Source organism: Apis cerana, linkage group LG6, assembly GCF_029169275.1.
Source record: "Apis cerana isolate GH-2021 linkage group LG6, AcerK_1.0, whole genome shotgun sequence".
NCBI lineage: Eukaryota > Metazoa > Arthropoda > Insecta > Hymenoptera > Apidae > Apis > Apis cerana.
In genome coordinates this window covers 7,483,721-7,508,394 of record NC_083857.1, presented here as the reverse complement: position 1 = coordinate 7,508,394, position 24,674 = coordinate 7,483,721, and the positions used below count along the sequence as shown (strand labels likewise).

General features: G+C 30.1%; 2 protein-coding genes and 1 long non-coding RNA gene across 13 annotated transcripts in view; 2 read left to right on the top strand and 1 right to left on the bottom strand.

Annotated features, from left to right (window-relative positions):
* The window catches only part of LOC108001507 (uncharacterized), a 189,693-nt gene extending 182,114 nt beyond the window's left edge, over positions 1-7,579 (top strand). For 4 of the 6 annotated variants that reach the window (XM_062076192.1, XM_062076193.1, XM_028668338.2 and 1 more), the window contains 4 exons: positions 679-831; positions 2,456-2,560; positions 2,695-2,857; positions 2,985-7,579. In XM_062076192.1, coding sequence (XP_061932176.1) covers positions 679-831; positions 2,456-2,560; positions 2,695-2,857; positions 2,985-3,282 — 719 coding nt within the window. In that variant the 3' untranslated portion in view covers positions 3,283-7,579. The remainder of the gene's footprint in view (positions 1-678; positions 832-2,455; positions 2,561-2,694; positions 2,858-2,984) is intronic. The other 2 variants (XM_028668350.2, XM_028668349.2) reach the window with 1 other exon arrangement.
* Positions 58-13,166, bottom strand: LOC114577953 (uncharacterized). Of its 5 annotated transcripts, XR_009830096.1 has the most exons (6): positions 12,891-13,160; positions 3,577-12,271; positions 3,279-3,427; positions 2,880-3,189; positions 2,688-2,781; positions 58-2,604 (listed from the first exon to the last, which is right to left on the bottom strand). It is a non-coding gene; the product is annotated as an uncharacterized LOC114577953 (long non-coding RNA). The 5 variants fall into 5 exon arrangements; XR_009830094.1 differs by having other exon boundaries at positions 3,279-12,271; XR_009830095.1 differs by having other exon boundaries at positions 2,880-3,427.
* A 504-nt stretch (positions 13,167-13,670) lies between these two features.
* LOC108001539 (RNA polymerase II elongation factor Ell) overlaps positions 13,671-24,674 on the top strand; it is a 117,149-nt gene continuing 106,145 nt past the window's right edge. The window contains exon 1 of one of the 2 annotated variants that reach the window (XM_017062578.3): positions 13,671-14,507. In XM_017062578.3, coding sequence (XP_016918067.2) covers positions 14,376-14,507 — 132 coding nt within the window. In that variant the 5' untranslated portion in view covers positions 13,671-14,375. Of the gene's footprint in view, positions 14,508-20,044; positions 20,781-24,674 lie in introns of those variants that run through there. The other variant, XM_062076185.1, reaches the window with a different exon arrangement.

Sequence of the window (24,674 nt, the reverse complement as noted above, 5' to 3'; positions counted from 1 at the left end):
TCTAAACATTTTCATCAGCTATAAGGTAAAATCATATAATTATGTTGAAAATCAAAATTATATACGCAGTCATATAATTTTATTTATCTTTTGTTTATCAACAATAGTATATCAAAACTAAACACAAAATTTTATTCATTTTAACTAATGAAGGGAAAAATATCAAAGTAAAATAATATCAAAGAAATCATTATATTTTTTCCACTTGAGATAATCAAAAAAAAATCATTACATAAAAAAAAACTAATAAAACTAACAGCACAGTACCTATCATCACACATAACAATTAGCAAAATTTCAATCAAGTTGCGAATCTAAATTTATCGAATAAATTAAATTTTATGAAAACAAACGAGTGACTCTCCAAAAAATTGATTTCCACTTTATTGCAATACGTTGTTTATCTATCTATATCGCGAGTTTCCAAAATTCTATTAAATTTATCCATTCATCAATATCTAACAAAAACTTGGTGCAATCCAAAATTTCCATTAACCGCGCAGCACTGAATTTGAGATCAAATTGAATAAAAGCAAAAGAAAGTAAATCGTTCTACAACACACGCTTCTTTTACATTTATCATAATCCGTGCACACACACACGTACACCGCGACATTTTTGGAAAAATCGTCGTCGACGTACGAAATACAACCGACGTAACCGAAATTATCGCGACAGTGCCACTGAACAATGCATCAAAGCTACGTCAGCGTCAGCGTTCGATGAGCAGCGAAAGAGGTGGCGACGAAGGGGAAGGAGCCGAGGGTATGGAAAGCCTCGAGGAACCCCTTCGCCAGAGCAAGCCCTCTCTTCGTCGAGAGAGTCGACAAGGTATCGGAGAGCACTAGCCACCTTAGAGCAGAAGGGAATTCTTCGCTGACTTCCGGCCACTTTCGAACCTAGGCGCTCATTTTAGGACGTAGTGGACTGTTTGTGATTGCATTGTGCACCGAGCTGTCTTCTCGGGATTAATTAGGAATTTTCTCAATCAAATTTAGAATTCATATTGTAAGCATGACTCTTTCGGTATTATATATAAAATTATGAATTATGAACTATAAATAATGTAATCATTAATACAGATTCTCGTTGCATAGCAAGTGTTTTAGCAACATTAAATAGAATTGAAATCAAAAACATCCCGAAGACTTCTCGGTGATCGATAGTTGTATTAGGTAGTGCTGCTGCTGCTGTCACTACTACCGCTGTTGCTGCTACTACCGAAAACCTTACAAAACATCGACAGTAGAAAATGGCCACCTTCGGATCTGAAAGCCATAGTTTCTCTTAGTGAATGCCATCCTTCATCAAGTTGAGATCATAGGTCATTAAGAAGGTTATTAATTGCTAGTGAAACTTCGAACTTCCATAATCTAATAATTCATGAGTTCATGAAGATTTAAATTCTATAATCTTGGGAAGCCCACTTGAAACTTTATAACTTTGGAACCAAAACTCGAGATTTCGAATGATCAATGTTCCACTTATCTTCTATGGTCGCGAACAATATGACAAATTTGCATGATGTATCACTGTTTTTATATACTCATCTCGATGGCAATGTCCACTTGATAGTGACTAACAACTTATTCTGATACACTTATACTTTCTGGTACAATTATGTGTACACATGATATACATTACATACTATATTCAAAAGTTTATTTTTTATTTAATTTTTATTTATTTTTTTTTTATTTAATTTTCTCAATAAATAACAGATTAAAATTACACTTTATGTATACTTACACAATAATAATATAAATTTGTGAATATATACTCTGTATATCACACCTACTCCAGAGGTTGCCATTTTCTAACATTTTTTTTTACACTAAGCATTCTTTTAATCATTTTTTTTTTAAGCTTTGACAAATGTACACCTATAGATTTTCTTTTTCACAGTCAATTCACCATATCATCTTCCAGTTAAATCGTTTTCTCTAAAAAGTATAGCAGATAAACTAATAATTTTATAATTTTTTTTTTTTTACATATCCATACGATTGATAAATTAATTATTAATCGTAAAATGCATAATCCAGTAAAAACAATGAGATATAAGATTTTTACAATTAAATTTTGTAATTTTTACAAAAATTAAATTGCTACAAACTAATCCTTGCTCATAAAATAATAATGAAGCCAATTAGTAAATTTATTATTGTATAAAGATCTTGTAAATTTTATATGCTTGAGATTATTCATGCGTCTTTAATAACACAGCAACTTCGTCTTCTTTGATGAATTGATTCAAAGATACAAAATTCCATGCATATGATTAGAGCATGTAATCTGCTCTAGAATTAGATATTATTCATATATTATATAGTATTTTAGCATTCGATTTCAAAATTTTAGTCTTGAATAGAGCCTCAGCAAGGCTCTTTTTTTCTCTCTCGTAGTGACAAGAATTTTGAATTTGTATATAAAATCTAACTTGTTCTTAATAAAGTTCCAGATACTGCTGGCACAGAGGAAGGCTCAGTTGGAGAAGTCAGTATTCAAGTGGATCTCTTCACGCATCCTGGAACTGGCGAACAAAAAGTTACCGTCAAAGGTATATTTCATCCAAATTTTTATTATTATTGCATTATAAAATATCTGCAATCACAATAATCTATCTTATATTCAAAATTTCAAACGTTAAAATTTTATTTCTTACAATATTATCTAATAAATTATACTTTTTAGTTGTCGCTGCAAACGATTTGAAATGGCAATTAGCTACAGGTATGTTCAGGCCATATGTTGAAGTAAACTTGATCGGACCTCATCTAACTGGAAAGAAGAGGAAACAATCAACAAAATCAAAGACCAATAATTGGTCACCACAATTCAATGAGAGCTTCGACTTGTGAGTATTCAAATATAAATACCTAAATGTCATAAGTTACATTTTGGTGTTCACCATCAACCCTTTCTGTTTATTTGATTTATTTTCTCCACACAATGAATTAACGTAATTATTTCAATGTATCCAGCATGATCGGCAATGAACAGCAGCAATTGGACTTCTACGAATTGCACATTTGTTGCAAAGACTATTGCTTTGCCAGAGAAGATAGATTAGTCGGTGTAGCAGTGATGCAGCTTAAGGATATAGTCGAAGAAGGTTCCTGCGCCTGTTGGTTGTCGCTTGGCAAACGAATCCAGATGGACGAGACAGGTTGGACAATCCTGAGAATTCTTTCACAGAGGAACAACGATGAAATTGCAAAGGAATTCGTTAAACTAAAGAGTGACATCAGGCAGGAGACACCTTTACCGAATCCTACCTGAGACTCGAAGTCACAGCATTAAAGCCACGACAGCGAAGCGATGCGTCCTTCGAGTTTGGAAAGAGCTCGGAGGAGAGAAGGAAAGAAGGGGCATTGTCCACAGGGGAAACTATAGAACGTTCGGCCGTCGTTGTCGAGAATGAAGTCTTTAAAAAACAAAACAAAAAAATAAAAAGTAAAAAAATAAATGCGAGCAATACCGCAATACATGCGATATCGAAAAGGTGTGAAACACAAATAAAAAAATTAAAAAAAAAAAAAGAAACAAAAAACACGAACGAGAAAAAAAGATCACCGATAAGGACGATCGGCCGAATCCTTTTCGGTTCTAATGATAACATCGTCGGTCAGTGAGGGAACGAGAAAGCATGTCGCGCGACATATTTTCTTCTTGCTTCCTTCGCAGCCAGCTTCCGGTCGAGCGTGTTCTTCTGTCTTTTTTTACGAATCACAGAGCTTTAGCCCCGTCCCCTATATAAACCAAAAAAACAGAAAGAAAAAAAAAGAACAAAACCAAAACAAAGAAAACAAGAAGGAAGGGTTTCGAGTGAAATATTTATAATGAGCCCCGAATCGAAACGTTCGTCCAATGGAAGTTAGACAAGGGAGAAACGGAAAAATAAAAGGGTGATTCCTCCCATCCTTTCGGAACAAACGATAGAAAAATAGAATAACGTCCAAGACGGCGAACTTTTTGTTCGAACAAGTGCCGTAAAGATGGAGGATACGAAACCTCAGGTATTGGAGAGTGTTCTGAATAGACGCGATATGTGAAAACAGTGCTGCCAGTACGCAATATATTTGGTAAATATTCGTAACATAAGGAAAGGAGAACGAAGTTGAAATAGTAAAATGTATCCAGCGCGATTAGACCTCGACTTGTATGGATTCACAAAAGAAGAGGAAGTAGCTTAACTGTGAATAGAAAAGAAGAAGAAAATAAAAGAACGATCGAATCGGGGTCCGTGAACATAAGCACGTTGCAAATATAAAACGCGAATTAAACGTGTTTTCAAAACTGAAAAGCGAATCGCGCTGCAACGAGGAAATGTAATACTACGTATAAATATATAGACCCTTGTGAGAGATGACGTTTTAGGCCGTTTGTTTGGGAAGACGAGTTTTCTTGTAGATATGTGAAACACATTGTTGACGAAAAAAGTTTTTTCTAAATAACAGTTTAACGTAGCATTGCGTACGACCAATAGGCACGTCACGACGTTACTCGAGATGTGCCGTTAGTAATAAATAGGCATTGTAATGTAAAGTACGTTCTTATTGTAAAAATTAACAAGAGATCGTATGAGTCTGATTATTGTTGGTGAACAAATCAAGATCCGCTCGAAGACTTCGAGCATTCTCCGTGAATCACCTTTGGTCTCGCTTCGAAACGATATATAGATGTTTACTTATACAATAAGAAATCGATATTCCGTTCCATTGAAGAAGGTAAATAAAAAAAAAAAATAAGAAGTAATAAGAAAAGAAAGAAGGAAATAAAGTAGAACTTTCGTCCGCCTTAGATTTTCTTTCATGTACAATATTGTGAACCAGAGAATCCGGTCTTTGATCTATTATAACCAGAAAATATTATTTCTATGAATCGACAGCCTAACTTTTTCGAAATTAAACTTTATATCGTGGTAGTTGTATGGTAACTTAAATAATCATCTAACTTCGACTCTTTTCCTCTTAACGATCATTGCTTTTTGTGTGAATGAACAAAATATGTAAACGACAAGGTGGAACGCAAGCTTCGAAGAAAAAAAAGTGAACATTAATACTTTTCTCTCTATTCGCTTAAAATATCTCATCAATATTACTCTTGTAAATAGATCAAATATTGTCCATTCATAGAAATGGTTCGTTGGGTTACGAAGGTTGAAATCCGTGATTCTCTGATATAAGACTTCCCCCACTATATAAAAAGAAAAAAAAAGAAAAAGTAAATTGAGAAAATTAAAGGCGGACGCGTTAAACAATCCCTCAATCTGTTATAAAACGGAAATGATCCTTGCGGAAGATACTTTAACGTTCTTTATTTCACATCTAATGTCGTTCGAAAACTTTAAAAACATTTGTTTAACAATACATATTGCGATTCTTGCACGAAGCTTCGATCGGATCTCCCGAGAAATTCGCAAATGAAATAAAAAAAAAATAAAGAAAAGGGAAAAACAATGAAAAAAAGCAGAAAAAACGGAAGATGGAAACTAATAATAACACAAAAAAAAAGATGCACGCGACTTTGAAATTAAATAAATTTCATTCTCCGGCCTTCGCAGGTCAACAAGATATACAATTCCAGAGATTACAATGATTATATCCACAAAAAAAGTTTCTACTACGTAGTACGTCTAGATATACTTACGTATTGTGTATAGTATCTAAATGCTGATGTAGTTGCGAGCGCGGGATACTCGTCTGAAGAGAGGGAGAGAGCCATCCAAAAAATGAGGAACATTCGGCTATATTTACAATTACGTATTTACATCAGGTGCTTACCATATCCGGATGATGCATGCGTCTATACGCGGCATGAATCAAGCACAGAATTTCTGCATAGAATTTCGTTTAACATATTATGCATATAAGCGCATATCTTTCTGAAATTACTTCTTATCATGTAATTTTGCGTCAAAATCATATATTTCACAATTGAATACAAAAAAAGGAAAAAATAACAATGAATTAATCATTCATAAATCAATATCTTTAAATCTCAAAATATTGTAGAACAGAATAGAGAAAATTTACGTTATAATTTAAACGTATTTTGTTTTGTAAACATCAGATTTAGCACGTTATTCATTAACGTGATTAAAATGCGTAACTTTAAACGGATTTATATACCGGTTTCAATTAAAATACTTTCAATGAACGTTCCTCACGTACTAAACGCATTGCAACTCATTTTTTTTGCAACGTTCGCGTTGCTTCGATCCAGTGTGCCTTCGACCGAAGAAAAACGAACGTAGCGAAAAAAGATTTCGAATTTGAAACCACACTTATCGAACATAGACAAAAACGACATGGTATCAGCGAAATGCGCATATAGAAAATATAGAAAAATGAAAAAGAAAATAAGGAAAAAAGAAAAATTAGAATTGAAAAAAAGAAACACGAATCCGCGATCTCGCCACCATCTTCATTTGTAAAAGTGTCTATTTTCTCCGCTGCCTAAGTACATACTAATTAATGAAAAAGGGTTGGCGAATTCGGCAACCAGGCCAAGTCCGTCGACGAAACGGGAACAATCTTTTGTGTGTTTCTTTACGCTGAAAAGTTTTGGGGTCGCTCGGCGATTGCGCTTCGTGGACGGGATTGACCGCCAATTTTTCCTCCTATTCTCCGCTTCGATTAATATCTCGTAAGCTTAATGAAAAAAAATATCTCGTGTATTCTGTGATAATTACTACCCTTAAAATACATATACACACGTATACACTTGCACATACCATAACCTAATAAACATTTATACATATAATAATGAAAAACAGACACACATAACCTAACAATCAGAACTGCTAAGTTGGTATACGGATAGAATACAAGTCTATCTATTAGTTATTTATTGATTAATTTGTAAATTATAAGATGGATCAATTGTATTGTATTGTATTAAACAATTTGTATTGTTATTTAGTTATTATTATTAATTATTTCTAATAGATTCAAACAATCGTAAAAATAAGCATGCGTATTGATCGAAAGTTTTATCGTAAATAAGAAATTATTATAATATCGAAAACTTTGTTTTTTTTTTTATGTTATCCTAAATGCCAACTTATCAACTCTATAAACATTTGAATTGAATATGCAACATGTAACACATAACAAAAACATTAGAGAAACACTTGTACATACACAATATATCGCGCGCATATACATATACACATCAAGCACGTGAACACCGTTCCCAATAGCAACAGTATTTTTCTCTTTTAAAAGACATTTCGATTTCTATTCTCTATACTCGTTAAACGTCCGAAGAGTCTCATTGGTGTGATAGCGAAAGATACCATGGCAATGTTTCATAGAGATTGTGATGAATTATCACAATATCTATAAGAACGACACGAATACGATAATATTGATACTGGGAACGCAAAAGTAATCGTCGAATAATCAATCAGGTAAGAGAGGAATTTCGACGAGCAACGAGGGACAGGAAATGACTAGGAATTTTCACGTTGCCGTTTAATAGTGATATTTTTGTCCAAATTCACGTGAACGGTATGCGTGAATGTTACTTCTTATACAGTTTGCACTCATAGGAAAACAAAAGAAATATTGTTCGAAATAATATTTTGTCCTTTTCTTTATTTTGTATTGATTAATCTAAAAGGAAAAATTGCACAAAAATATATTATTTAAGAAGAAATGATACAAAAATGTTCTGCAATGATTCAATTTGAAATGAATAAAAGTTTAACCCTGCTGGGACTCTCAAACGGAATTCAGTTTTCAAGTGCTTTATCTTGGATTCTACTTAAGATATCGATAATTACGGTACTAATACATAATTTATAAAATTGATATTATTCTAGTATTATTAGATTATTATAAATATAACGTGATGCATGCTATGAATGTTTAGAAATGAATGTTTAATAATAGACCTAGCTTTTAGTCTATGAATTTCATTACTTTTAATAACTTTGAATTCGAAAAAAGAAAAAGAATATAAAAGAACAATGAAAAAATATATATATATATATATAAAATAGAATGGTCCCTAAAGGGTTAAAAAAATATCGAAAAAGAAGAGAAATAAAATGTATTATTATCTTTACATAATGAGAATGCATATCCGTAAATCATTTTAATATATCATTAACATTTATATATTTTAAATTTATACAATCGAAAACAAATGCGAAAATCGAAAAAATTTTTCTGTGATTGAATGTCTCGTTGCACGAATCGATTCATTATTCTTCTTAAAAAAAATCGAAGAAAAAAGAAAAGAAATATGTATATAATGAAACAAGGTTAAGTGTTCGTAGTTCTTGTTCGACGAGAGCGTGAGATGTCATCGCGAACTTTTGCGTTCAGTAGCTGACCATGGACGCAGAACCAAAGAAAGGAAATTATTCGAAAACTAGACTTCAGATTGCTGTATTATGAGAACATTTAGCAAAAGAAACCATTTAACAAATGGAAAGGAAAAAAGAAAAAAAGAACAAATATATACACAATTGTTGACAATACTATGCTTGAGAAATCGTACGACGCGTATATAATTGTACTTAACAAATATATTAAAAAAAAAAAAAGAAAAAAAAAATGGCAGAATGTTTGTGTTTCGTAAGTAAAGCATTAAGGAATAAATTTGTAATCATGTGACAAGAGATGCAAAAAGAAAATAATAACGAAACGCGTAATTCTGTGCGTACGTGCGGATGACTGCATGATTATTAAGTATTATATCTCAACGAGATTTTCATCGTTCCCGTAAAGAATACCATTGTTGTTATCAAAATTTTTAACGCGAAACTATAAGCGAATGAAGAGGGAGAAGAATTATATTACAACACACCGTTGCGCAGCCTCCGAATATACATAGGTGAACCTAAAAGCAATTGTATCAGAGACAAACACGCACATTCAACACAAAAAAAAATACCAAATCCCAGATCTTTATTAATAAACGTTTATCTTTCGTTCGTTCACTTGCACTTAAGAGCTTATTCTTTAAATCATTTATATAGTTCAAATCTCTTTAGCTCTAAACGTGTGCACGATTTTTCGTTATGATTCTATCCTTAAAAAATGGTATCTTTTTTGATCGATCGATGCACGCGACGCCAGCATTGCCAGGTATTTTTTCGAATTTATTATTTCATTAATCGTTTATGTTTCATTTATTTTCTTTAACATTAAATTAATTATTTAATTTTAATCTAATTTTAATAAAGATTATTATCGAATATTATATTTTAGTGAAATTCATCATTTCTTGCCATATATATATATGTCATCGAAAAAATTAAAATCGCAATGATTTTATCATATTTGATCGATATTTTTACATTTATATTTGTCATATTTATTTCATGCTCTTATAAGAAAAAAATATATTAAGAAAAATTATATTTTATCATATATATAATATTATTTATCTTCATTTTGACAAAATAATATAATACTTAATTTTTTTTTAAATTTTTAACAATTATCGAAATTTTCAAATTTTTCAGATGCAATTATAAGAATGTGCATCGTGATTAACGATATAATAAAATTATATGTAAAAAATTGATTGATTATTTATTTAATTATCCTTAAAAAGAATTATAAAAGAAGCAAATTTGTTTGGCGACGTGTGTAACAAGATTCGATCAATGAATTAAAAAATGCGTGTGACGTGATATAATATAAAACAGCGAAAGAGAGAATGATTAAATGACAATGTTATTCAAAAACATGCAAACTATATTATGAATATGAGAAAAATTGTTACAGTGGTGTCTATCGATCAATTAAATAATTAAATGGAGTATAAAAAGGTGATATTGTGCGTGAATAAAATGCAAACGAGGAAAGTTGACCAGAGTTTTATCATCGTTGAATCATTGTGCCACATTCCATATCATCATATTTTACATGAAAGGTAAAACCAAAATATATTCATTATCATGAAATATTAGATAAACTTTAAGATGTGACTCAATGTTTCATCGCTATAATCGTTGTACGAAATTTATCAAAACCATCGATAATCTAGAGGACTTAATTTCATTAATCATAATCCAAATTTTTAATTATATTACTTTAATGAAAATTGTTATTGTATGTTAATGTTTAATTTTTCAAAAATTTTTAGATTTAATTAATATACATCGAAATAAAATACACATATACACATATTGTATACAAATGATCTTATCAATTTCTCCTTTTTATTTTTATTAAAATAATTTTTTTTAATCTTTATTGTGAATAAAATGAAAATTACACTTAATTTTTATCTTCCGTTAAAGACCTCTAGATTTTCGTCTGAAAACGAAATTTATACATCTAATCGTTTTATCACATATTACATTTTTATCACTTTTATTTTTACATCAGCCATTATTGTCATCATTGTAATTATAATATGGATTTTCATGTTATATAAAGCGTTGCTTATTATCGTCTCGACTATCTTTTCGTAATTTATAATTTTTGCATTATAATACGCTCACATGTAAAATATTATTATGTACTAATCGTGCAAAATATATTGCATACACAATTGCACATATATATGTGATTTATGTGAAATATTACAAGCTATCAATTTCAAAACTGTTAAAAATAGCGTCAAATTTGTTTTTAGCATTTAATTATTTCAAAAAAAAGTTAGTAATAAAATTAGTTTAAATTTTTTAGTATCAAACAAATTTTACTTTTTATCTATTGATTTCAAAGATAATAGCTTGCAATACTACACATATATATAACACTTGTACATATACACGATCATGCTATGCATTTACAATCTGATGTTGTTTCGTGTTTCAGCGAATTAGCAAAAATCCAACAACATAATTATGTGTCTTTTTACAAAATTTATCTATAAAACTTACATGAAAGAAACGCGAAGCATCAACCAAAATGGAACATTTTCAAAATACACATTCATTGAATTTAAAAATTCTTGTTTTGGTACATTGATAATCTTGTTATCATATTTAATCTGTTATTTATTTTTTCTCATTATGTTATTAATTCTTTATATTTTCCACTTTTATTTGAAATATATCCAATACATATCAAGTTAAGAAAAGGAATATATTGACCAATTCTGTATGAAATTTTACATACGTTCTTGTTTATCCAAAATTACATAAAATGAAATATTGCTAAAAAAATAGCGTTTCATAGAATATCTGCTTTTCTTTTGTAAATGTTAATAAAGTTTAGCATCTAAGACAACGTTATTTATTGTACATTGCAAAAGCGCGATTTATTTAAATAAGATTTTTCTTGTTATAATATCTGTTCTGTATACAAACTAAAATATTTATATATTTTAATTAATTTCTTAAAAAATGAAACATTATGTAAAATGCAATTATTGTCATAAAGTAGAATTTAATACAATTAATGCAATTATCTTAATAACATATGATACATTCTGATAAAACATTCAATTTATTTATGTTTATTTATTCCTACAAACATTTGCACTGCTTGTCTAATTTTCATTCATATGAATTTATCATATCCAATGGGTGCTCTTAAATAGACAGTGGAACAAAAATTATATGATATAAAATGGTATACATATATATATATAAGAGATTGACATGAAGGATGGCTTTCTTAATGGAATAAGCTATCTCAGGGGAAGGTAATTCAAAAAAATCTAATAAAACTTCAAATTCTATGAATTTCAAGATATTTTATTTAAATACCTCCTTTTATTTAATATAATATTATCACATAAGTTAATTTAATTTTTAAAATAATTTCAGTATATAGATTTTTCAATATACATATCAGTATATAGACATTTTAATTAAATACATAAAAAATAAAATAATTAAATATGTGATTAACACTTAATTTATCTTCATAGATTTTTTAATTATATATTTTGTTCAATATATTCTATTAATATAAATTACTATAACAATATGCCAAAATAAATTATATATGAACAAAAATATAAAAATATCACATTTTTGCCACATATTAAATTTTATTTTGCATATGTTATAAATATATTTATATCATTAAAAATATTTTAAATATATCAATTAAAAACAAATATATTTTTCATGTACTTTATTAAATTTTATTTTAACTACAATAATATTGATTATATATATATTATATATATTGTATTAGCATTATATATATTACATATGTATATATTATATATATACATATTAGCATTATACATGTATCGTAAACAATATAATATTTTTGTTTCATTTTTTTTCATACATACTTCTAGTTAAGTGCTCTCCTGGTACGTATATTTTACCCAAGTGTTTCTATAAAAAATAACTTCTATAAATATTAAGAAATCTATATTATATTATTTAATACATGTAACATAATTACTTAAAGTTGATAAAAATAATTTTAAACAATAAAAAATTTTAATTCATTTCTTTTTTTTTAATAATCCAATCAATTAATAATTCCAAACAGAATAATTATTTTTAAATTATTTTATGATTTAATTCTAAAAAATAAATAAACAAAAATATTAAATTAATTATAATTATAGTATAGTAAAAAAATAATAATATTAATATGATTAAAATTACGATAAGACATCTTAATAATTTAGATTAAATGTCAACATAGATTAGATTTAAATCAGAATTTGAGTTAAAACGGTAAAATTTTGATATAAATTATATAAGCTATAAATTATTATTAAATTTGAGTGTTTTTTAAATTTAAAAATAGTTAAAAAAAATTTGCAATATTTAGCGAAAGTTATTAGAAAATATAGAAATCATTAAAAAATACTTCTTTTAAAGTTTATAAAGTAAAATGAAGTTTAATCACAAATATATTAATGCAAATTAATATTAATATATTTCTTAAATAAAAAATATTAATTATAAAATATATTAATTATATAAGAATATTTTATATTACCAATTCTATCTCACGAGCATAAGTGTTCTGAGGATCCGAAAATCGGCTGTACAAACGATATCGTCGAGGCTCAAAGAATATTGTATATGTCAAAAACACAAATATAGATGTTATTAGTACATTTCCTGGTGTAAATTTTTCAATCATTTTGAATATTTAAATTTAATAATAAACTTTTCGACTTTGCGATTGAACGTTGAAAACATAACCTTTATACAATAAAGCTTTACTAGTGCTGCCACACCAGTGAGTTACATAAGATAGATATATATTTTTAATTGGTTAAATTATTATCATATTTAAAGCTTGTTTTCATAGAAGAAATAAAATTATTTCAAAAAAATAGTATATACATATACAATTAATTGAATGTAGTTTAAATATTTAATAATTAAAATTTTCAAATATATAATAATTAAATATATGATTTTTTAAAATATTTCTTTTTTAACATTAATAAAAAAGAATAAATAAAACATGTATACAACAAAGATAGTTTTCAAAAATAAATTTATTAAGTCAAAACATAAATACGTTAGTATAATAACAAAATAAAAAGAAAAAAGAAATTATTTTATTTTCTTTTTTTATTTTTTGAATATATGATTTATAAATATGACATAACCGAATATATATGAAGTATAAAAAATTCTATTAAGCATTAAATTACATGTATTAGAATTATTTTATCCCTTTACAAAATTGTATATTGTAGAATTATTGAAACTGAAAGTAGATGGCAGCAGTAGTATCCAAAGAATCAGATGATGCAAGTGAACGTTGTCAGTCGATCGTTGGCTGCGACCGTAGGAGGACAGTAGAATCGACAATTGCATGCTATTTGAGTGTAAATCGGGATTGGTTGACGGTTCTCCCGTAAGCCCCACCTACCAGGTGGTCGTTCGAAAGTGTAGTTGTGTAGTTCCTTACGGCGAAACGACGGGCGCTGCTCTCTCTTGAACGTATCCAATCGCGAGAAAATCTGAAATGAGACGTATCGGTGCGCTAATATGTGACGGTTGAGAGAAAACGAGGACCAGGAACGTGTGAGAGGGTGGTCTACGCGCGGGTGTTACCACTTTCGAAGCGTGACGAAGAAAACGAACCGCGTAAAGAAGTGGCAAAGGTGGAGATCGTGAAAAAAATCCGCGTCGAAAAACAAAAGAAAACGCGTGTGTGCCAGAGCTTCGTGTAAGAAGAATCCTCTATTTCGGGGGGGGGTTGTATATCTTTTTCTCTCTTTTTTTGTGCCTCTCTACCTTCTTTTTTTCTTTCTGTTTCTCTTCGTCTTTACTCGATTTGTTCCGAGTGAAAGTATCATTGCGGCAAGTGTTTTCTCATCGTGTAGTATGCGCCGTTTCGTATCGCGGGGTAACAAGTAGAGGTAAAAAAAAGTGTTTCGTTTAACCAACAAGGACGTCAGCTGTGTGCGCTTTTACGAGGGGGACGTGTGCGAGAGAGAACCCACTGTTGAGAGACAGAGAAATGGCGGCGCTGGTGGCAGGTGTCCAGTATGGTTTGTCGTCGCACAGTAATTTTCACGAAAACAAGTCCCTGATCTTCGTGAAACTCACCGACTCGGCGCAACGTGCCATCGAGGACTTTCTCAGAAATCGGGTAAGTAAATATTATTCTTTTTTCATGCCATTCTTAGCAATATCTTTTCCTTACGTATAGGCTAGAGTTGCAAACTTGTATCGTGTATATACATATAAATGTATGTATATGTACGCGCCTCTGCACGCGTCACGAAGCAGTCATGTGTGCGTACATGTGTCGTAATGTCGTGCCAAGAAAAGAGACACCGATCGTCACTCGCTTGCCATATTTCGTATAAAATTTCTTTACTATACGATCAAAGAATTATTATATTTGCTCACAGAAATTAATATAAACGTTATTATTTGAACCTACAATTATTATGGCATCGGTAGAAACAATAGAAAGAGATATCAGAACTAAGAGTATCAGGCCACGTTGGCTTGTTAGCAGCTGCTTAGTGCTCCACGTTTTTCCTTCTTAGCTTGTAACGGTTAGAAAAAAAATCGAACACAATTCAATTTAAAACAATTAGGAGTGTCTTTTTCATCAAGTTAATAAGCTCGACTACATCATTACGGTATATCCGTATGGTTTGACAACGACATTACGTAATAAGGGGACTGACAAGGCAATTCACTTGATTCATTTTCAGATTGCGATAAATTTCAGAAAATTTATTTAAATTATTGATTTATTCGTTCATGTATATTAATTTTTAATAGAATTCATTAAAATCAGTGTTATTTGAAACATCTTTAAAAATTATTTGCTTTTAATATTGCAAAGCGTAATTTTTAGAAAACAACTTTCTTTTAATTCTCTTCATAATGTTTTGAAATATTTTTTTTTCGCTACAGTAATAATTTCGTGCTTTCATGAAGGTTATGTTTGACCACCATAGTAGAGATTTCATAAATATTGTATTCACGTTTATTTGCTTATAGATTAGAGAATATAAGAGAATAAAAAAGATAGACAGGGAAAAAGTGATGTTGCTATTATTATAAAAAAATTGACTCAATTTAAACGAGTTTTATACTTTCTGACATATTCTAACCTCTTAGACGAGATTCGAAAGTAAAGTCGTCAAAGGGGCGTATGCCTTTCGTCAAAATATATCCATGTTAAAGCCAATCGTATATAAAGCTTCAATATATTTTTGTTATTAATATGCATATATACATGTAAAGAAAAATCAAATTAAAGTGAAATAAAAACTGAATATCTACGAATTTTGTATTGATTACTATTTTTTTATTTTTTTTTAAATTTGTGATCATATGTCATTTGAACATATTTATGAATCGATTCGATTAATGCAATTTCAAGATGAACTTTATATGTACTTTGAAATTTTAGTTTATGTGAATTTTATAATAACTTTTTCAACTTGGTAAATTGAAATGTGAATCTTCTGTTTCCATATGTTACTCTTGTCGCTTGTCAGTTCAAGTATAAGTGATTTATCATTTATACGTTGGTTGAATAAAAAATTATTTTTGAGTTTTCTTTATCTTTGATTAAGAATATTTCAACGTTTCATTATTTTAATATGCATAATCACATTTTTTTTAACCACATTATTTAATCAAATCACATATGTATATATGCATATTACATGTTACATTCGATCTTATAAATAAATTTTTTATATAAATTTTTTTTATAAAAATCAATATTTTTGTTAAATATTTAAATATTTTTATTTTATTATCTTACAAATTTTAAATTAAAACAATTTCTTAATCAATAATTCGCAAATTTTTCACGATTATTTGTTGATCGATTTTTCATAAAATTGAAATGTAAAATATTTTACAATTTTCTTGTTTTTATTTTTATTTATTATTATTATTTTTTTTATTATAAATGCCACATAATTTAGTAATTATGTATAAAAATTAAGTTGAGATAAAAATAGAAATAAATAATTCACATTTATATTTTAAATAAATTTTGCTTAGTAAGTACAAACAATCTCAAATCAATAAACGATGTACATGAAGAATTCGCGAAATTGCAAATTGGAATGCGACAAAGCATTTATTCGTTCCACATCAGGAAGCAGTTACATTATGCACGTAGAATGACTTTTCGTGGATAAATATTTGCTTTCACGACGTTCAATATTATAATTTATAATATTTCATGTTTTAAATAATTGATTTGTTTTCTTTTAAATATTCTGGTTTATTTAGTGAATTCATAGGGAATTTTTTCGTAAAATTTGAGATATGTCTTGACAAAATTTCTTTGCTAGAGGTTAGATTCACTGCTGTTTCTATATTTGTATAACAAGAAAAAAAAATAAAAAATAATTTATAATATAATAATTTTACATTAAAAATAGTAAATGTAATCGTTTATTTAGTTCAAATATTTCAGTTAATTCCGTTACTGCTCATTAATGGCTACCGCAACGCCACTGGTGGTCAGTATGATAATTAACGCGTTAAATAAAACTATGAATGTTCTGATTTGTGGAAAATTCAATGTTTTTTACAATGAAATCGGTTCATATGAGACGAATTATTTGAGCAAATAGTGAAAAAAGTAAAAAAAACCTACGATACTACTTTGAAATACAGCACGTGCATTAGATTCGAATCTTTTTTTTCGGGTAGTTGCATAATACTGCGGTCAAGTGTCGTGTACCTATGGTTGTACATATGGCTGTTGAACGGCGAAAGAGAATCGCAATATAGTTTTATGGCCATCAAATAATTCAGACCAAAGACGATTATATATCGGCAATGGTATTAACTTTGAATGACAAAATAAATTTTGTATAAACGAGCATATTAAATAGAAATGTACTTTTGACTATTTAAACTAACAATATCCAATTCATTTTAATTATTTGATTTTTTCATTAATATTTTTTTGCATAATTTTTTACAATCACAGTAGATAATAGATAATAGATTCGAAGATAGATGGAATTAATTCATTTAAATAAAATTTATTTGACGATGAATTATAAATTAACAATTAATATTTTAATATTATTCGAAATTTAGATATCCATTTTCTTTTCAATTAAAGTAATATTTTTTATCTCAAGTTTGACTAATAAATATATTTAAATCATGCTTGTAAACGTTTGTAAACAATGATACAATGATTTTTGTCTTTGTCTAATGATTGTGTAAAATTCAAATTTTTTTTGAGAGAAAAAAAGCACGGATTAAACAAGAACATGTGCCAAAGTTCTTTAAAAAGCAACGCAAGATTCACAGGCCTTCCGGGCTCCCAGAGGCCAGTTCGACCTGGGTACGTGGCACATAACCCCATAAGAAAAGAGGCGTGGGGCCCCCTTTGAGTAGCACAGCTGTTCCTCGAAACTTGAATAACGATCCAGGGGAACAGGCCGCGCCGACGGCTGGAAATTTTACAAACCGAGAATAAGTATTGCCTCGTGATTCGAATCAAGGCGTCGTGAAATAGTCCCTGTCGTGCGCATTAACCGGTTGCCGAGCGAATTTGATCAATGGTTTCGCTATAATCTTAGAACTATAAAACTAGATTTATTCGAAATAATTAGGAATTCGTAGATACGAATATTTTTAAAGAAAAATAATTCTATTAGATGAAGAAAACGAAATATGTATATTAAATGTTTTAAAAAACAATCTTATTTTTTCTCTGAAAAGAGATTTTTTTTGAAATTTTATTAATTAGTTTTAATTATTTACGATATAATATGCATATAATTGTTTTCGCCTATTTATTTTTTTTTTTTAATATACATATTAAACGCACACATATTAATTTTCAAGCATTGAATATCAAATTATTTTAATGAATAATCACAGGTACTCAATTGTTATATATAAGAACAAAAATAAATCGATTTTTCATAGCCGCGTTGAATGATACATATGAATTCGATGTGAGAAATAACACTCGCGTATTTTTAACGAGCGAAACATTTAGAAAGCGCTGGGGTTTAGTCTATTATAGATAGTTTCTTTGCGGAATAGAAGCAAACGTTGGCTTTTGCCAACGATGGACGTGAAGATATTTTTCTTTTTTTTGATTGAAGTTTTTTTGAATGGATTCCTATTTTCATCGCGATCCGATTATTATGATTCCGCATTCACCACATCGAAGATTTTCTCATCTCGTTCGTATTTCTCGTTATGCTTTGAAGCGCTGCTCGCTTGAAATAGAAATCGGCCTTTCTCGACGTTATTTGAATTAAATTTCTCTGTTCCGGAAGACATGATTCTTCTGCACGTTGGTTTTCAAGTAGCAATACGTATGACCGAGGTAGCTTCGCCAATGGTTAAGAAACAGATGTGTCTCGTAGGATTCCTCGTGGCGACATCTTTATTTTGTCGATAACAATAAAATCTATTTCATTTCAATCCTTCCTTTTTTACTATCTGATTTCCTTACTATTACTATTCTTGTTGCTATTTCATTGTTGAATCCTCTTCCCCTCTATTTATTTCATTAGTTTATTATTTTTTTTCTATTTAAAATTTTATAAATTTTGTTTCGTATTTTTATAATTTTAAACTTTTATTCGTCCTTTTTTTTTCTTTTTATAACTTGATATAAAAAGCATTCGTGTATTCTATTCTTTCAAGACCTACCTTGTTAAATCTATAAAAGGTTTAGCGTGAAGATTACATAAGCCTGAAATTGTTTAGCATTTTCTTTATTCAAATATTCAAATACTACGTATATTTTATTCAAAGATATATCTACTGCTTACCAAACAAAATGTTACATAAATTGTTATGCTATTATAGATTGTTGAATCGAACTCGTTTGTTTATTCAATATTATTTTAAATTGGAAAAAAATTAGATTTTAATGTTATCGTTTTATATTATTTTATTTTTATACACATTATGCTATCTTCAAAGTAATAAAAGAATATCCTCATTAATCTTTTATTTCTACGGTCTCTTTGAAAATATTAATTTTTCAGAAAAAAAATTCAAGATACTATTGGCAAACATGTTAAAACATTAATTTGTTAATTTAATTTATCAATTATAAAAATACATTTTGTAATTATTGACTTAAAAATTTTCTCTCTTGTGATAATTTGAAAAACATGCTCTTCGAGTTTTGCTAGCAAAAATATCGTATCTTCAATGATTTTTCTTTTAACGCTTGCTCAACTATTGACCTTATTAACTCAAAGAATCAAAAAATTTAAATTTCTTTTATTAATTCTTTCCTTTAATTTAAATAACAGAAATATCTTGTAATTCCACAACAGTTTTTCTGTCACAATGATTCTAAATTTATATTTAATTGACATTTTATTAATTAAATCATCGATCCACACGATATGTATCAAGAATTCGTATGAATTGAAAAGTTTAATGAGTGCGAAAAAAGAAAGGAAAAAAATTTTTTTTCAAAAATTATCCATATTACTTCACAACTCTTTTCTTCATACCTTGATTTCTCTCGTTTCGAATTTTTATTCGTATATAATCTTGCCTTCGTCATCTTGATCGTTCGACGAGCACACTTATCAGACCCGATTAGGTAACGCGATCTGTAAAGTATCACACGCATGCGCCGCGCGAAGTTTAACAACGCTGTGGCGCTCGAACGCGTTCCGGAAATGTAATTACACGCGCGTCAGTGTCATTACTGCGAGACGGTGAAATAGCACGCGTGTACGCACCATCGCACTGCGTTCTATACCATTGGAATCGACGAATCGCGTTGGCAAATCTACAATTTAGCGTGCGGTCTGCGATAAATTGCGCGAAGTGAAAGTGAATGGTCAAGATGAATCTCCCTCTCCCTCTCTCTCTCTCTCTCTCTCTCTCTTTCTCCTCCTCCTCTCTCTTTTCTTCCTTCCTTTCTTCCTTTCTCTGACCGGAAAAGCAAATAATTGAAGAAATAATATCAACGATTAAAAGTCGATCTTGTGGTTTTTTTTCAAATTTTTATTTTTTATTTATTTTTTTTTTGCTTCGTTTCAATATATTTTATAAATACGGATGATAGAAATGACAATGATGAATCTTTAATCACTTTTTACGCGTTAAAAATAGGGGAAATAAAATTATTTTGAAAAACATGATAAAAAATTCGAAGGTCGAAGTTTGAATAAGTGAATCGTTTATCGTTTGTAAAAATCTATTGTGATCATTGATGATGGTACCGGTTAATTGTTAACTTCGATCGGATATTCAAAGAGACGGGCGCAAATTATATCGTTCTTCGAGAATAATCGATCGACAAGAGTGAAGAAAGTTAGATATACGTTCTAGAGTTAGAGAAAGAGAGAGATACGAGATACGCCATGCAATTTATGTGCAATAGAGCTGAAATTACACGCGAAGAATCAGCGTTGCGTGTGCTCGTTACGTAATTAAATAAAACTGATGCATAAAGTTCAAGCGATATACATATATTAAGTCACACTTTGAGATTCAAGCCTAAATGTTGGTGTTGCGTCGTTGATGATACCGTGTCGTTCTCGTTGAAAGAGAAAAATGTTGATAAGAAAATCGTTGAGAATACAATAGACGTTCGAACATGAGGTTCAATTATATGCAGATTTTATTCTTTTAAAATTTCAGCGTTGGTACAGCTCTTATTGCAGCATCTAAAACAGTACCTAAGCTAAATGCCGCGTTTTCTACCTCGTCAAGTATCGCGTAATTGATGGATTCTTATGGATTCTGGAATTAGCCATAAAATTTAGTCGTAAAAAAAATCAGAAATAGAATAAAAAGAAAAGAATTTTTATATTTTTTTTTTTATTTTCTAATTAATCCTCAAGTTTTAGACTTTCAAAAATTTTAAGGAAAAATTCAAAATTAGTTAATTAAATGCATTTTATTTTTGAAGCGACGTATTTTATGTGATTTTTTTAGGGAAAATCACCAAGTTCTTATAGGTTTTAAAACCTGCTAGTGTATTATTGTCTATAATCTGGTTATAAGATCGTTGCTATTATATAACCTTGAAAGGACATACACTAATCTATTATTACGCCATATGTAGTGCATAAAGAGAGATAAAAGGATAAAAGTAAGTGGATATATCTGTATCATATAATTTAACGACTTACATCATTACTTGCTAAACAACGAAGCTATGCAGTCTATAATTCAATTATTTTTCCGTAAAAAAAAAATAAATCCTTCAATTGATTAAAAACTGACGGTAAATTCGTGATTAAAAATATCGTGTTTCGAATATTCTAAAAGGTGAAACGAGCTGCTTAAGCTGTATCGAATGACAACAGAAAGTGAACTTGCTCGTCAAGTCCGTTTGTCCGACCTGAATCACCTAAAACGATACTTTGGAAACGAATCTTTCCTTCCACCTGCCCGTTTCACGTGCATACGACGAGATTCACATAGAAATAAGGGCCACTCTCTTTTCTGAAGACCTCGCGGCCCTCCTTTCCCTTCTCTCGACCTTCATTTTATTTAGTTCTACGCAGTTCCTTTGATCGTTCTTTTCATTCGGTTTCCTCGAATGGAAGATTTCGTCCACCTGCTTTGAACCAAGCATGAACTGAGAATTACAAAAAGGCATGGAAAGAAGTCAGAATTAGTGCCGTATAAAAATATATATATATATATATTGATCTCTTTAAGGATCAATTTATGAAACGAAATATAATTGTTCTTCATTTTTCAAATTATTGCAAACAAATTTATAATGTATCGCGAGAGATGAATGATATTAAAAAAATATATATATCTTAAAATTACTATATACATTTTTATACTTGTATATATCTACTTTTATTTAAAGATAGAAAATAATAATAATATAAGAAAATTTCCTAATCATTTTATATATGGACATTAATACAAGTGAAATATTTTATATTATGAAATTTTGAGATTATTATTATTATTAATTACTGTACACACAACGAGGAAATATAAACGTAACGGACACGTATCTCATATTCAAAAAAGAAAAAAACTAGAAGATAACATAAATAGAACAAGAATTGGAAATAAAACGAATTCGTCGTCCATTCATCTCTCGCATGATCATTGAAGAAAAATATCCTAATCTGTTGGTTCCGAGTAAATTGTTGCTCGTCGTTTGCAATAATCGCTCGATTCGAATTCGCACGGATTCCGACAAATTGGATTTTCAATGGTGCTATATTCGGCCGATAGCAAGCGTTTTCACCAAATTTCGTGCGGAACCAGAGAAATCGGGGAGGGGAGGGGAGAGGTACGCTGCCACGGGAGTAGAATTCATGCGACGATTCCGTGGTTCCATCGTTCTGCTCAAATTATTCTCTGGACGCGCGTATATATTCAACGCGGAATCAATTCGTATGCGAAATGGAACAATAACAAACGCGTATCGCACATAGGATATTTCCGAAAGAGCTGGTAATTGGATCTCTACGCGAATATTTATTGGTTAGATTGTTGTAGAGGTGAATTAATTACGTTTCGAATATTTAATTACGTTATGATCGCATTCCTCGAATAATACATTTAATACGAGAATTATTTATCGGTATTATAACGTTATCCTTATTATATTGTTTTTATCTTGATGGAAAATGAATAATAATTTTGTCAAAATACGTATTTTTTTTTTTTTTTCCAAGTATTTTTTAATATTAATTTTATCTCTTATGGAATACAGATTTATGCACTTTTTTTTTTTAAATGTCGTAGAAATTTCTAACATTTTCGATAGAATCGGCAGTATAAATAACAAAACTGATACAGTGTCCACAATGAAGGCAATTGGAAAGATTTATTTATCGATGTACATCGACAGACGAATATCTTTGTCCAACGCGACGATTTTTTATTTCGCACGCAAGTCGGGCGTGAAAAGCTGGGAACATCAATTTTCATCGAACCATCTATGATTCAATGCGTTTTCCCTGTTTGCTTGTCGAGCCATCCGAGTATACAGATTCAGAAAATTTTATATACTGATTTACTCTTTTTTTTTTTCTTTCTTTTAAGTTTTTGAAAAATTTAATCGAAGTAGACGTGTACGTATATTATATAATGTTAGCAAATCTTAAAAAGAAAATTTCTCGAGCCCATTTATGAAATTTGAAAAAACAAATTTTTTTCTCATTTCAATTCCTCATTTCAATTCCTTATCTTTCCTTTCTATTGTAACGGCTTGAACTTCGATCTTTCTAGGGTTAAACCAACAAAATGAATTAACTAAAAATACATTAACTCTGACTAATAAAATTCAGCGGATGGATAATTATCATTCGCGGTCAAACGGGTTTTCATCTCGTGTCAGAACCCTATCTGGTGAAAAAAAAAGGCTGTAGAGACTTCATCGTCCAGATGAATTTTGAGGAATATCCAAAGCGAGTAGAGATTCACGATCGCCGCGCGCGAAATTATCCGTGGAATGCCGTGGTCCGCCTCGCGTATATACTATTTAACGCGCGTCAAGGCGTCGTTGCATTGTATCGGCCTTTGTAACTATAAATTCCGCGTAGTCGGCGCGTAAAAGCGCGGTAAAAAAGGCGCAAGTGGCGCGGCGTGGAATGCAGTTGCAAAGCTTGAACGGCGCGATGAAAAAGGCCCGCGACTTCTTTATTCCACGGCTGCACACGTCTCAAACTCCGGATCCCCTCCTCGAGAGAACGTTTCCATCCGGCGCCCTTCACCCTCGTGCTCGAAAATTCACCCCCTTCCCTCTTTTCCCTTCTTTTTTTCACGAATTTTCCTCCTCCTCGATCGAAGCCGATCCTTTTTTCTTTCCTGATCCGAGAAGGTGGGAAATATCGCGGAGGAAAAACTGTTCCCGTAAGATAAATAGAGGATAAACCTGGGGAAGATGAATTACGAAATGTTCGTGTTTTTGTTCGAGGTTGGGATTGAAGGTATCTCGTGGATTTAATTGACTGTGATTTCCTTGGTAGGAAAAATCTTGTTCCAACAACGAGGAAGTGATTTACCGGCAGTATCCCGCATTTACGTTCTAATTGGTTCTAAAATAGCGGGCCGCAAGTCGAAAAAGACGTAAATCAAAGCGAGCTCGCGCATATGCCCATATGGCAGAAGTAGGTTTTGTGTTTAATTAATAAAACGTGGCTTTTTTTTTTTTTTTTTACAAATAGTGTTCGCATTATTAAGATACAATCAACAAAATGAAATATAAAGTAACGTATACGGAATCAACCTCGATCGTGCTGAAATACAAATTCTGCAAATCATAATGTTGTGTTTTATAAGACGCAATAATTTATTTAATAAAGATATTCCCCGTTTTATTTCGTAACGTGAGAAT